Source organism: Hydra vulgaris, chromosome 05, assembly GCF_038396675.1.
Source record: "Hydra vulgaris chromosome 05, alternate assembly HydraT2T_AEP".
NCBI lineage: Eukaryota > Metazoa > Cnidaria > Hydrozoa > Anthoathecata > Hydridae > Hydra > Hydra vulgaris.
Window position 1 is genome coordinate 18,208,019 of NC_088924.1, and position 15,928 is coordinate 18,223,946.

The window sequence follows — 15,928 nt, forward strand, 5'->3', positions numbered from 1 at the left end:
CTGATGGAAGGTTGCTTCTTAAACCACGAATATTTGTAAAAGATATATTAAAACAGTTAGGTGGTGGGGATGGTTTTTTATGTTTAATATTTTGGGTTACTTTTGGCATATTTAAGTTTAAAGAGAACTTGATTCACTCATAGATGGAGCACAGTTTCCTAAGAAATGAGCTATGAAATTCTCTCAGTCATGTTAATTAACCCTAAACTGTAACATAGGGCTCCAAATGTGACTTTGACAATACGCACCAAAAGCATAAATAGGGACACCATCCATGCGCAACATGGCACTGTTAATATTCTGATATTTTGCAGCTGTTGATGAAATCAGCCTCTTTGAGAGTTACCACAGAGTTCGAGAAACCTTATTGCCAGCTGGCTTCAGAATCATTAAACTGAGTTTTAGAGCTGTACCCTCATTAGAATATAACAGAAAGAGTTGTAGAGCCACTATCAAGGAGGCACAAGCCAAAACCTATGAGAAGAGTCTAGAAAATCCAGCTTTCATAATCCTAAGCAGGAAACAATTTAACACAGGTTTACATCTACGCCGGCCTAATCATAGATCATACGGGCCATATTTTAAAAATCCGGAAAATTGTTTTGGTAAAATATCAGAAATATATTTTCCTCTAAATTTTGCTTTTAGCTGAGTTTTCAAACTTTTCTTAGTTTATAAACTCATTGTATGAGCAATGAATAAAAAAGCTTCAAAAACAAATATATGACAAAAATATATACCTAAACTTGTATGTATGGAAAACGTTTTGGATATCTGGAAAAATTAAGTTGAGAAAAATATCAGGATTCTGGAAATATCCAAAAAAAAATAATCCCTGCCTAGTAGATGAAGAAGGGTTCGAGGCTGGTTAGCAGAATTATTCTGCTTACCCCTAAAGTCTTTTCCTAAGAGGCCTCCTGGAAGACCGTACCTGGATGCAGTTATCATCTGCCCTAGATGAGTATTTGTATCGAGACACTATCTATAGCCTTTTAGAGTTTGTTTCCCCTAGCCTTTGCCTAAAGAAGCACACTCTACAACACAGCAGGGCATGGGGCAGGTAGTAAAGGGTTATATAATACCATTAGCAGGGTGATCATGATAATCCTGAACCTGACCTGACCTGAATACTTCAATAATTGTATTAAAAACATCCAGCTTTATATTGATTAAATTATGAAGACTATAAAAAAATTTAAAGTAATGAATGTTAAAAGTTTTTAAAAATTAAGAATTAATTTGGAAGAATATAAGTTTTTAAATAAAAACCATTGAAGTTAGGGTGTTAAATATATGCCCTTGCATATGGTAAAAAGCCCCAATCAGAGCCAGCGCAAACATTTGTTAAATAGGGTTATAATGCTATTTACCAACTTAAAAAAAAAATTCTTGATCTCTCACATATACCAACTAAGGTCAATTTTTGATGACTGGCTTAAATAAAATTCATTGTTTAGGAAAGGAGTCTGAACTGTTTTTTAAACACCACCAATTTTATGAGATTTTTGTAAACAATCAATTTGAAAATTTAAAAATCAGTTCATAAGTTAGTATTTTAGAAAATATTTTAAATACTTAAATATTTCTAAAAAACACAAATAATTAAAACTTTACAGTGATTTCCCAAATTTATTAAAATTATCTAATTTTTTGTGGAATAATGCTTATATTTATGGCTCACATTAATCCCAAAGTGAGCCAATGAGTTTAGAGAAAAAAAAAATGTTTCGACAGAGACTTAATGCATAATGACATTTTACATTAGCTAACATGGTTCTTTTGTACACTAATCAATACAAATACCTGGGACATCTGATGTCAAACTATATGCAGGATGACAAAGATATTTTAAAACATACTACTTGTAAAGCATGATGGCTATGTTTTTTTATGTTTTACTTTATGTTGTTTATGTTTTTTATGTTTTACTTTATATTGTTATTTGTAAGCTATATAGTTCTCCTTATTGTTGCAAAATTATGAGAACCTCATTAGAAAATCTTTTGTAAACTCAAACAAGTTTTTGCAATCTCCATTTGATGTATGAATAGAGAGCAGAAAAACAAAAAAAGTGATACAGGTGATATAAAAATTCTTTGTATGTAATGTAACACCAAGAGAGACAAGTTAATACAGTACACATTGATTCTGATAGTTGAACATTTTAAAATTTGGTTTAAAGAAAATCAAGGAAGATAAATAAACAATATGATCAGGTAGAGAATTCCATAATTTATTAATTCATTTTTGATAAAGTAAAACTTTTATTTAAATTGATTTAAGTACGTAAACTACAAAATGAAATAATTTTACCTAACATTGAGTTAGAAAAAGAAAAAGATTAACATTTTTTATAATAATATTAGTTCATAAAAATATATAAAATTAATATAAATAAAGCATTTATACAAAAGTGCAGATATTTATAATTTATAAAATAAAATTGAAAATATTTTTATGTTAACTCATGATCTTCAGTATTCTACTTTGTGTATTAAGTAAAATCATGTATGAAGTGTATGTAATAATTTTAAGTAAAATCATGTATGAAGTGTATGTAATAATTTTAAGTAAAATCATGTATGAAGTGTATGTAATAATTTTAAGTAAAATCATGTATGAAGTGTATGTAATAATTTTAAGTAAAATCATGTATGAAGTGTATGTAATAATTTAAAGTAAAATCATGTATGAAGTGTATGTAATAATTTTAAGTAAAATCATGTATGAAGTGTATGTAATAATTTTAAGTAAAATCATGTATGAATTGTATGAAAAATTTTAAGTAAAATCATGTATGAAGTGTATGTAATAATTTCAAAATAATAAAGTTTTTATGTTTATATAGTAATTTTTATCTCAAGATAATTTTATTTTAAGATTTTTTTTTTTTTTTTTTGACTATTATGTGTTTTATCAAGAATTAAAAAAAACTTTAGTTTATAAAAAGAAAAAAAATTAGCAACATACTTTAATGTAACAGTTGGAAAACTTTCTGAAACCAAAACTTCTTGAACAAAACAGCTTGTCTTGTAGCACTCATTAGAATATACATCTCTTCCTGCATATTTTGTTCCACAAACTTCAATATGATAACTAATTTCTTTTAAAAACTGTTGTGTACTAAAAACTATTTCTGAAAAAGTTGAAAGAATATCTACCCAGGATTCATTAAAACAAGCATCACTTGAGAATGTGAGATTTAAAAGTGTAAAGTTTTCCATAGCAACTTTAGCATCAGAAAAATTGGAAGCAATTTTACACCTCCATCTAAAAGTTATATTTTGAGTCCCAACTGTTGCATCATCTGGATCATAACTAGACATTGCACTTACTTTAAAGTTTTGATAAAAACTTTCATTTCCAACCTTCTTTTTATATGCAACAGATACAAATAAACCATTATCAATTTCCACATAGAGAGGTGAATATGTAACATTTAAGTATGAAGTATAAACAGCTGAAGCATCACCATAATTACATTGCAATGACAATATGTAAACACCATAATCAAGTGAGTTTTTGGCAAGTGAATAGGTAACTTTTTGATGAGAAAGAATGCCTTTTTGTTGAGTTACTTTGGATTTAGAATCAGAACTAGCAAGTTTCCATTCAAAAGTAAATGTTTCATTTTTACAAAATGAACTAACACTTTCAACAAAAGCTGTTAAATCTTTTCCAACATTTTTAATGATGTTCATCGGATTGTAAATAGTTCCATAATAAAAATATATTTCAGGCACAGAACAATTTGTTACATGAATCTGAATGAATATAGGAGTAAGAGTCTGTAAATAATTCCTGCATGAAACAGAAATGGTGTAATTGTTTATATTATTATACATATGCTGTATTTGAAATGAAACTGGTCTTAAGTTTAAAGTCTGATTATTAACAGAAGAATTACCATCTCCCCAATCAATTAAATATATCATATTTGAACCAGTCTCTTGATAGATGCTTAATGTTATATTCTTGTTTATAGATAGTTGAACATACCCACCAAGAGAATCAGGAGGTGTTTTGATAACTTTTAAAGAGGAGAGGAAACAAAAAACTGTTACATTTGTAGAACTAGTGAATAACGCAGAGGTGGTATTTCCAGCATTTTCAAAAATATCGGCTGTGATTGTGAACTGTTGACACATAGAATAACTAAAGAAAATCAAAATCTAGAAAACAAATTATTAGCTAAGTTTATCTATGTAAAAAGACGTCAAGCCTTCTCAAGAAACACATGCTATTTTTTGTCTTGTATGTCCATGCATGAGTATTTAATTTTAGACAACTTGGTCACTTAATAATTGTTTATGTATATCTCACTAATAACATAGCAGACCAAAGGGGAGGGGGCAGATAAAAATAATATATTTGAGTAGTGGTGGAAATTTGAAAATAATTTGAAATGTAGTGGAATTCGAACTTCAAGAACTCCAGGTACCATAGTCTATAGAAGTAAACCCTGGTCTGGCAATCTATTGTTCTTCACTATTGTTATTTTTCTGAACTTGAAAAAACAAAAATGTAAGTCATGTGGTCAATGTAGATGCAAGATTATTGTTTAAATGGCGAAATCTGTAGAATTTCAAGAGAATTTGAATTTAGTTAAATTTGGTATTTTAAATGAAGATCTCTTCAATAAAATATTTGAAGAGGATAACAATAAAGCACTTGAAAAGGTGTGCAATTCTCTTTTTTTGTATAAATTTTATCTCAAGGTTTTTCAAAGAAAATACGCATTATCCAAGATATATATATATATATATATATATATATATATATATATATATATATATATATATATATATATATATATATATATATATATATATATATATATATAATCCTTTAACTTGATATATTTAACTTACTAATTATAGAATTACTTTTACTTTTTAGGTAACATCTTCGGAGAAAATTTCATGTACTACATGTGCAAAAATTTGCAAGTCAAATGGAGGTTTAAAAAGACATGTAAATTCAGCACACCCAGCGATTAGTAATGCATAAAAGAAGAAAAATTTGATTGATCATTTAACTATTAATATGTTTTCAAGTATTGTGAAGGAGGTGCAAAATACTTTATTCTACAACAATTTTTACCTAGAACAGATGAGGCAGACAATTAAAGATTATAAGTTTGAATTCAACGATAACCTGTACAACGAAGTAACCAAATTATTAACTGAATTCAGGTCATCAATAAATGCTGAGATATTTTTATCAAAATTTTATTCCAGCCTTGTTCTGTATGCCCATGATTATATTTTAAATTTGGATAAACATTTATATGCTTTATTAGTGCTTCATATCGGAAATCATATTTTGAATTTTTATAAAAAACAACAAAACTCTGCTTATGAAGAAGAAAACAAAATGAAACCAATAAGTGCACAAGAGCTAGATGGATTGCAGTATTTAGCTGGTTATATTATACATAAATTTATCAAAAAAACAAGAAACAATACAAATTATAATTCAAAAATAAATCAGGACGCAATGGAAATACTTAAAAAATTTACAGCAGATACATTCATTGATCAAAAATTAATTTGTTCCCAGAACAGAGGGGATTTAACTGCAGTAACAAAAGAGTGTCAGAATATTTTTATTGTTACTGAAAGTTTGTTTTGGAGAGAAACTAGCCAAAGCAACCTTAAAAAAATTGATATTGCTAAAATGGTAACCTCATTGATGAAAGACAGAGAAATTATAAGTTTGTATAGTAACATTGTTGAAACATTTGAAAATAAAACCCCTATTGTTTTTGATAATGATCTGGCTAATAACATTTTGGAAAGTATGCTTAAGCTTTATCTTCGCATATGCTCATTTTCATTAACTAGAGATATTGTTCAGTTGCACAAAGAAAAGAAAAAAGAAAAATCTTTGCATCAGGTACAACTGAGCGCTGCATTCTCAATGTATTTGACTGATAGCAAAACTGGTGTATGGTAGGATTATCATTTCTTCTTCCTAAACTGCGATGTCTTCCAAAATGTTCCTCTAAAACTTCTTGACTGAAACGCTCACTAAGAACATAAGGCATTCCAGCATTTAATAAGTATTTTGTTACCTCAATAAGAGAATATGAATTTATTCTAAGGCCTTCATATGTTTGGGAAGACAAAAACATTTTCTCTCGTTCATCATTTGAGAAGTCACCAACACGTTTAGAAACATTTTCTTTCCAAAGTTTTAAATAATTTAGAAAATTTTCTTTTAGCCATGTAAATCGCTTATCATTAACATTTTTATATGGTTCTAAAAATGGCTTACGCTTACTTAAACTTTCCGAATGGTTTCGTACATTCATACAATCAAAAAACTTATCAGCAAATTTGCACAATTCTGCAGTGTTATGCATATAACCATTGTAATAATTTTCAATTACATGTGACACTGTTTCACTTAATACTTGGGTAGCCAATCGAACATTCATTACAGAATATGGTGTCAAGTTAAAATGCTCAGATGTAAGTTTTGGAATAAGTTTTAAACAACGCTCTAGTTAGTCGTTATGTAGTTTTTTTAAATGATACCAAACAATATCATTTCCATTCCACATATGACGTGTAAAATTTCTGCCTAAGCCTAATAAGGAGAAAAGTAAATTCACTATATGTCTTCCGAATGATATCAATGATTCAAATATAAAATATTTTAATAAATTTTTTTGAAATTGTTATACACAAATATGCAATTAATTTATGTATGCATTTTTTAAAAAAATATTTAAACAAAAATATATTAACACATAAACATTTTTTTCAAAAAAAATATTAACACATAATATTTACACAAACACTTACAAAATAGGGAAAATTTTACCTGAATGATAAAGGCAATTTCTCAAAGTTTTTATTAGGTGAGGATCATCAGCAAAAAACCAAATAAATCGATCATTTGCAAATAGATTTGTGGTACGATATGTTGCTTTATTATCAACCAACCCATCCATCATTCTATGCATTCGATTAAACTTTCGGTTGGTAGATGCCCCATCCGAAACTATTGCAATGACATAAAGATAACTCAAGGATTGAAAAAGCTTTCCAAAAGGTCATCATAAGCTGACTTAATGTTACACCTTTCGTAGCAAGATATGCTTAACTAAACTTTAAATCAAATGCTATGCCTCTTAGATAATAAATAAGAGCATGAGTTGCATGTGCACTTGAATCTGAAAAAGTACTGTAGTTGATACTTGGATCGCCAAGGTCTATATATCCAATAAGTTTGTCTGTATATTTGTCAAAAACTAAGTCCTCTTGAATCTTGATTTCATCAAAAGAAAGACAAACCAACCTCTGGTAAATAATTAGGTTTGAAGTTTTATGCAGAAGTTCATCTATGACTGCAGAATTAAAACCCACACAAGGTTTTATGGCATTTTTGTAATCTCTATGTGTTTTGAGACTTGGAAATTTTAATATTTTGGCAGATCGCAATTCATCATAAGCAGATGCAGACTTCATTGCTAATCATAAACAAAATCTAATTATCATTGGATGATATCTCATCTTTGAAGTTGGATTAGAAAAAATTTTTTGTTGTTGTTCCCATAACATTTTCACAAATTGGGATACTTCATTGTCATCTAATCCTATAATTTCTAACACTTCATCACTAATGCTAGATGGTACAGCTATGGATTATGATATAATTTCATTTTTTATTTTTTCTATTATTTCTGTCAATTCCTTGCATTGGAGTCTTTTCTCTTTTAAGGCTAAAATAATTTTGTTTGAATGAGTGTTTTTTAAAGGTGCATTATTTTTTGCAGGAACAACTGCAGTTTTATTTTTATGTGCTAACTGTTTGTAAAACTTTTTTTCAAAGTTAGAACATTTGCTACAATTATTATTTTCTGACAATAAAGAGCAAAGACTGTCAGAACTTTTTGGCCTTAAATAATGCTTGTGGACTGAGATTCTTGCTTGCAAAACAGTTGAATTAATTTCAGTTGGAACATAGAGACATATAAGTTAACTTGAGGTAATACTTGGTAATCCAAAGCATACTTTAAAATGCTCTATTTCAGCTATTAAGTCGAAGATAAAGACATTATTCATACTTCCTGAGTATTGTTTTACAAAAAAATGGTCACTCGGAAGGACCCAACCAAGAACCATGCAACTATAGATTAAAAATTCATCAACAATTATTTCATAAGTAGGAACCAAAAAATGCTCTGTATATTTTTTCAATGACATTCTTTTCTCATAATGAGTTACCATCCAAGTATCTGTTAATTTGAGTTTATTTGCTCCATATTTAAATTCCAAGAAACTTTTGTAGCATTTTGAGTTTAAAATTTTATCACTTGCTCTTGTACAATATATTGATGTTTATGTTCTGGCTGCTGTGAATTTTCATGAGATTTTTTGGTAAGTTTTTAGTTGGTACTGCAAGTAACTTTAAAGTTTTTCTTTTGTTCTCTGAAATATAAAAACCAAAAGTTTTACTAATCGTGGATTTTTTTCTGTATGGTTGGTAATGCAAATAATTTAAATATTTGTATTAATTTTTAATTTTTATTATTTGTAACTTTTCTTTATTTATTTAAATACTTACTTGTTAATTCAATACCATCTGTAAAAAAATGTCTTTCTTAAATAAAAATTGTTCCTGCAGCTACTCGATCATTCAAATCTATATCTGCAAAATGATATATAAACAGAATATTAACTATTTCTTTCCTCCAGTTTGAGTGAAATTCGTCATTTCTCATAGGGATTTGAAATATGCTTTATACATATAGTATATAGTAATAGTTTAAAAAAACTTTCTTTTGATACTATAAACAAATATTATTAAACACGACAAGGTTTCAAGATTTTTTTCTAAAACGTATAAAGTTTTGTTTGTTTTGCACCTACATTGATCACGTGACGCAAATTTACGGAATTTTAAGTTCAAACAAAGACATCGCAAGACCAGGGGTTTGCTTCTATAGACTAAGCAGGTACGAAGTAAATGCTTCGTCCAAACATAGTCTATAGAAGTAAACCCCATCCTTTCCTATAACACTATTCATGAAAGTCCTAACCCTTAGCTTGCCTATGCAGCCTTTAAAATTAAATAATATGAGGTGGGAATAAATTCCTGACCTTAAACTGTTAGAAGTCAGCATCAGGTCAGCAAAAACAATTTGACACAAAGGGGTTACCATAAAACATGTAAATGAGGATGGCAAATTTGCCAACCTCAAACACATTTAGGTCAGCAGTTAGGTCGGCATTGCTGAATAAAGACTCTAAACCTGAGGACTTCCTATGGATATTCTTATATCCATGGCGAAGCAAAGTGCTTTATTGAATGAAAATTTATAATTTTAAAAAAAATCGACAACTCCAGGCTTTGGATGAAAATCATGATTGAAAATAAATAAAAATCAACTTCTGCGTATTTTTGAAGCATGATATTTAGACAAACTGTCTGCTTATCATATATATTTTATACCTTTTTAGGTCTGAACTAGCTAATATATAATAATGTAATAAAATAACCATTGAAAAATATAGACTTAATTTTAATTTCAAGTATGAAAATGTGTTTGACATCATTTGGTCAATAATCTTAAAATACTTGTCAAACTTTGAAGTCCAATATCAAGAAAACAAACAAATATTGTTTGATAAATATTTTTGAATTGATTATCTAATACAAACAGCAACAACATTTTTGAGAAAAGACACTTTAAGCTTTGCCTGATTCTTAAAAAAGCTGAATATTGCTTAAAAAAAATTATCTGTTAACCGTACTGCTTGAAAAACCCCAGAAAAAGTTCATATTTTTTAAGTATACTTAAAACACTGACAATTTATGACCTAAATAACTAATTCCTGGTGTTAAATTTCTTTCAATGCACCTAAAATACAGTAGTGTTCCCATATGGAAACATTAGAGAGTTGACAAATAAATTTTTTCAGATTTTCAGGATTTTTGGGAAATAATGTCCAAGCCACTTTTAAGTGCTTATTACTAAATAAAAATTGTACTTTACAAAATTAAAAATAAAACAAAATTTTCAAAAAGAATATATATATACATGTTACATTAAATCTGATTCAAATAATGTTTTATAATTCCATTTCAAATACAAAAAAAAAGAAAAATTAAAAATAAATACATTTGTAAACAATAGTTACTGTATGTACTGATAAACAAACAGTAAAAAAAATCTAGTGTGATAATTTTGAAACATTTCGTCTATTGCGTATAATGAAAAAACGAACTCATTATAATAAAAAAAAACGTTTCTGTTAATAACTTGAATTGGTTTGACAAGTTGCATTCATTTTATTAAGACACATTAGTAATTATGGTTGAGCTAATACCAAAGTTCCTGTAATGAAGCTTGAGATTTTTCACACATCGATCTTTTATTCTTATGACATATGGCACACCTTTCTTAAGTACACTCAGTTGGCTTAAGGCCTTGGCCATCAAATTAAACATCTTCTGGTAAATCCACCTTTTCTTCCACCTTTTGCCCCCAATGAAAAATCAATTTTTAAGTTTATTTCATTAGGAGTATTGTAATTTCTTGTCTTAAATCTAAGTGAGAAGTTTTGTCATCATTAGAATGTAGAGCAATAAAAAAAATCTCCAAGCTGCAACCAGAGATAAGTTTAACATATTAGTTATCAATAACCACCACCATTTTTGGCTCGGATCATAGGCTGAAGGATTCTAAAAGATGATCAATCAAATCAACTCCATCCATTCCGTAGTTGTAAAGATTTATTAGGCTTTGTTGATATTCAACATTAATTTTAAAACCGTTCTTGTCCCTTGAAGACAACTACTCTCTGAACAAGAATGGTGCAGGTAGTTAGGGATTTGAAAATAAATTTGAGCAGTTTCAATTTATTGAGTATAAACTTACTTAAAAAAAAACGCTGAAGCTCGAACCAGGTTTACCTGGTGCAATCAATATAGTATGAACATAAGTTTATCACCTGAAAAAATTGACTCAAAAGAAGTTTAAGCTGATGGTGCTTATGCATTTTTTGTGGAAACTTTCAAAATTACTCAAAATGTAGAAAATAAGATGTTTAACTAGAAAAATGTAAAATATAGCCATAAAACATTTTATTTAAAAAAAAAAAATGCAAATGTTCCATTTAAGGTTTTGTTCAGCAGCCGTCCCTTATTTAAATATTAAATTTACTTCTATACTACCTTTAGTTCCAATATGCCTTTTCACCTTGTGCACTGTGTAAAGAAGTTGCTTGAAATGATCACAATGCTATTGTTGTGTCATTTGCAGAGAATGAATTCACCATTGCAACAATAGTCATAAGTACCTCTAGTTTGCCTTTTCAGTTTTTTTTTTAATATCATTTCTTTTGAGGCACCATCTGTTGTTTTCTTTCATTTCCTGTAACAATGAAACCTTCCTCTGACAATAATTTCATTAATTATCAATTTATATTTAATGAAATTTTGTACTAGATTTTTGCTTCACTACTTCTACCATATCTTGAAAAACTTGCTGACCTTAAGGTATCTCAGATCTTCTTTAAGAATCCAGTATAAACTTGTAGTTTTTATGGATATCCATAATCTCCTCATAAAGCTTAAAGCTTGTACCCAAAATGTATTGGCTTTCCTTTTATGTACATTTCAGCATTGCGTTTTCTCAAATAGGGCACCATCATTTCTTGCTTCATTTTTAATGAAATATTCCCCGTTTACTTAGCTGTTTAGAAACAATTACTTTTGCTCAAAATAATACAGTGGAGAAAATAGAATTAGCCTCACAATGTACTGATGCAATATTTTGTAAATCTGTAAGCAAGTTTGTGCAGTTCATCTTTTGTATCCACGCGCATATAATTATTGTTATAAACAACAACTTTTTAGATTATAATATAGCATAATTAAATTGCAGTACTTTTGATAAAATCATAAAGTGTATAATAATTGATATTTGCCGTTATATAGAGTTAGCCTCATCAACAACTATTTTCAGTTTACTTGTACATTTTGATTTAGTGATACGCATTTGTGACTTGTTTTTTATTATTATTTGTAAGTTAACAAAAACTGTGAAACCAGTGCTCATAAAGTTTTTAACATTTGGTTTTTGATACCTTAATTTGAAATGGGACGTGGTAAGCGTTTAACGAATGAAGAATTAGCACTAATCAAAGCATACAAAGATACAGGCTTACCTTAATCAGGAAATTGCAAAGTAAATTATAAGATATCCAAAAGTGGTTAATAATTACTTCAAGATTGGCGTTAATTATGGAGCTTATAAGGGAAGTGGTAGCAAACGTAAAATTAATAATTGTACTAAACAAGTCATTGTACATCGTGTTGCTGCTCAGCACATAACTGCATTTCAAATTCGGGCTGATTTACAATTACCTGTATCTGTTCAACATGTGAGAAAAATCTTACATGAAGATCCAAACACAGTTTGGAAAAAGCGTAAACCAAAACCAAAACTTAAGGCTCGTCATAAAGAATTTAGATTACAATTTGCAAAAGAACACATGTCTTGGCAGGAAGAGTGGCGTTAAGTTCTCTTTAGTGATGAAAAAAAGTTTAATTGAGATGGTCCTGATGGCTATCAACATTACTGACATAATCTTCGAAAGGAGGAAGAAACTTAAATGAGTCGTAACTGTGGGTGGTGGAACTGTTATGGTTTGGGGGGAAAGGTTTATAAAAATGATAAGCAATTTGAATCCACCTTGGAGCTGAAAACTCGTATCAGAGTAGGTTGGAATGGAATATCTATCTAAAATCTTGTAACTAATATGTCAAGTCGCATATTTGAAGTCATTAAAAAATCAGGAAGCAATACTAAATGTTAAATGAACATTAAAACAAAATATTTTCTGTATTTTCTTGTATATAACGTAAATGAGGCTAATTCTATTTTCTCCACAAATTGAATACTTTTAATTTTTTTTCATTTGTCATTAATTAAACATACCAATTTATAAACTTTTTTGTTATCGTAGAAGATAAAAGAAATAAAGTAGATTTAATAATTGTTTCACGGCCATTTTTGTTAAATTAAAACGAAAAATAAAGGTGAGGCTAATTCTATTTTCTCCGCTGTAATCAAATTTTTGGTGTTAAGTTGAAGACTCAATTTATGTGATACCAAAACTCCAAGAGTGTTTTTGTGTTTTTGATAAATTTAAAAACAATACTATTTTAGATACAAATGTTACCAAATTTGATATAATTAGGCTATCAACATTCATATTAAAGTTAATAATATATAATTATGAAATTACAAAATATAAATTAATTTGAGTATTATCTTTTTGCAGTGTTCCCATATGGGAACATTAGGGGGTATAAGGTTAAATATACATTACTTTTTTTCTTAATATTGCAACAACCTATAGATGTCCAAAAATGGTAGATGAAAAATCAGTTTTTAAAACAAACTTTTACTGTAAACACGGGGCGTTATAAGATTATAAAATATTTGCTAATGGACTTGAAGTCCATTTTTGAGTAAAATTTTAAGACTAATCTCTTAATTTTTAAAAGCATGTTTTTATTTTTAGGTATTATCCTATATGAAGTAATAATGGAAAAATAATAAAAAAGTAATATTCAATACTTGCAAATTTAGGCGAAAAAGTAGATGAAAAATTACAAAAAATCACTTTTCGTCTACTTTTGAAGCACGATTTTTAGACAGGCCAAAATGTTTACTATATCTATTTTATGATTTTTAGTTCAGAAGTCAGTAAACAATAATAAAGTGAAATACCCATTGAAAAGTATAAACTTTGTTTTAATTTTATATTTTAAAATGCTATTGACAACATTTTAGTAATATTTCTAAAAATTTATTCAAAATTTTTATTTTAATTTTTTTATTTAGGTGCTCCCAGAAGTTCTTACAGTCTTATCACAGAGCACCGCAAAGAGCATTTAACTTGAATTTTACGCCTCCTTCCATACCAATGTTGCTTAATAGGCAAGAGCTGGTGTTGAACCAGGAACTTTTGAGTTCTGAGCCGGAACTCTAACCACTGTGCTACGGTTGTTCAACTTTGGAATCCTATATCTAGAGAACCAAGTTGTTAAATAAATTTTTGGAATTTACCTTCCAGTATGAATAGCATCAACATACTAAAAAACATTTGTGCAACATGTATGAACAAGTGTAAAGACATCATGAAATGCAGTATGAGTAAACTGTTTTTGCATTACTCATAGTTATATGTACACAATCATATTAGATTAACATAAATGCTCACTTCAATGTTAAATAGCTTTAGAGATTAATAGCAATGAGCTTAATAAAGTCTCTAAATAATTAGCATAATAAAGCTTAAGAAAATAATAATAAAGTAAAATTATATAGCTTGATGTTTTTATCAAAAGAAATCTGATCTCCTGCTAAAATCATTGTTTAAAGTTGATAACTTAAGCTTTATTACCTTCAACAGTTATTTTTAGTATTTTTCTACATTTATTTTAATTTCCAATTCTTTCAAGGTGGAGGTAGTTCCACATTGATAAATTATAAATGATTTAAGTAATGTAAAAAGATACAACAAATTAACATAAGATAATTACCTATGAATGGTAGTGTAAATATAACCTTTTGCAGTAGAAGTGTTGATGTTTTTTATATTTGTAACAGTTGTCCCATCACCAAAATTAAGTATCAATTGTACATTGTTGCAATAGAATATGCTTATAGTTGTGTTGTATGGTTCATACTGTTGTTGATTCTTCTCAGCATTTATTTGAACATCTTTTAAAAAAAAGATTTAAATTAATTAATACTTTTTTAATATTTTTTCAAAATTAAAAAATATTATACAACAATTGACAAAAGTTGGATAATAAGTAATTTGTTGGAACAATTGTAAAATTTTACAAACTAATAGCTATGAAAAATCATTGATATAAAACCTTGCATAAATAAGAAATATAACATGCAAAATTAATTATACACAAAGTGTTTCCCAAAAAGTCATTTAAGAAAAATGAAAATGCTCCATCAAGAACTGGTTTACTAGGTCTATTATGACCAAATACAGAGCTTTTGAATTTAACAAGGTATAAGTGCTCGGTGTAAAACTTGGTTTTTCCGGTAATATTTGATTTTTTTTCTTTCTTTAAGATACCTAGTAATATTTGATTTTTCCCTTTTTTTAAGATTTTTTTAAAAACTTCACCTTTGTTAAGAAAATCTCAACAAAGAAGTTTTTAAAAAAATTACTTTTAAACATTCATTATAATTATTTATTATAAGTCAATTCATAATAAAGTTTATGCTAGTTATTTAAAAGAAAGATACCAGATTCAATCTGTTTGTCGTGGACAAACAGGTTGAATCTGGTACCTTTTGGTCTTATGACCAAATGAACTTTATGAACTTTTAAAAGAGTTTTTAAAACATTTTTAAAAAAATAACTAGCAGTAAAAAGTTCATTTGAAAATAATATTAATTTTGAAAATTCAGTTTATATATTAGGGGTTATCCATAAAGAATGTACGTTCATAGGGGGGAGAGGTCTTCAAATAGCGTACAAAAGCATATGGAGGTGGGGGTAGGGGAGGAGGTAGTTTTCATTTTAAAAGTACGTACTTCATTTTCAAATTTATCACAATTAACCACCTAACCAAAAGAAAAGTTTAAATTCTGACTAAATATTCTAGCTTGCCATCTTAAAAGATGTATGGTAGTGGGGAATCGAGAGTATAATTTCCCTCTATGCACACACATGCCCTGAGTAAGGCGTATTTCAGGCAACCTCTTTGTTGAGTCCGCAAAAAACAGGATTTATTAGTGTCGTGTCTAATAGGTCAAAGGTTCCCACAAAAAAAAATATGTCATTAGGGTCTCAAAATTTACCAAATTTTACATCTAGGTATTGCAAAAATAAAAAGCACCTTAAAAAGGGCCCCTAAATTTGCATAAGGG

General features: G+C 28.3%; 1 protein-coding gene across 2 annotated transcripts in view; it reads right to left on the reverse strand.

The window, feature by feature from the left end:
* The window catches only part of LOC136080649 (uncharacterized), a 273,327-nt gene that overhangs the window by 99,429 nt on the left and 157,970 nt on the right, over nucleotides 1-15,928 (reverse strand). Inside the window, exons 1-3 of one of the 2 annotated variants that reach the window (XM_065797576.1) lie at nucleotides 8,578-8,857; nucleotides 6,832-8,441; nucleotides 2,971-4,155 (exon numbers count right to left, since the gene is read on the reverse strand). In XM_065797576.1, the coding sequence (XP_065653648.1) occupies nucleotides 2,971-4,148 (1,178 nt within the window). In that variant the 5' untranslated portion in view covers nucleotides 4,149-4,155; nucleotides 6,832-8,441; nucleotides 8,578-8,857. Of the gene's footprint in view, nucleotides 1-2,970; nucleotides 4,156-6,831; nucleotides 8,442-8,577; nucleotides 8,858-14,571; nucleotides 14,753-15,928 lie in introns of those variants that run through there. The other variant, XM_065797575.1, reaches the window with a different exon arrangement.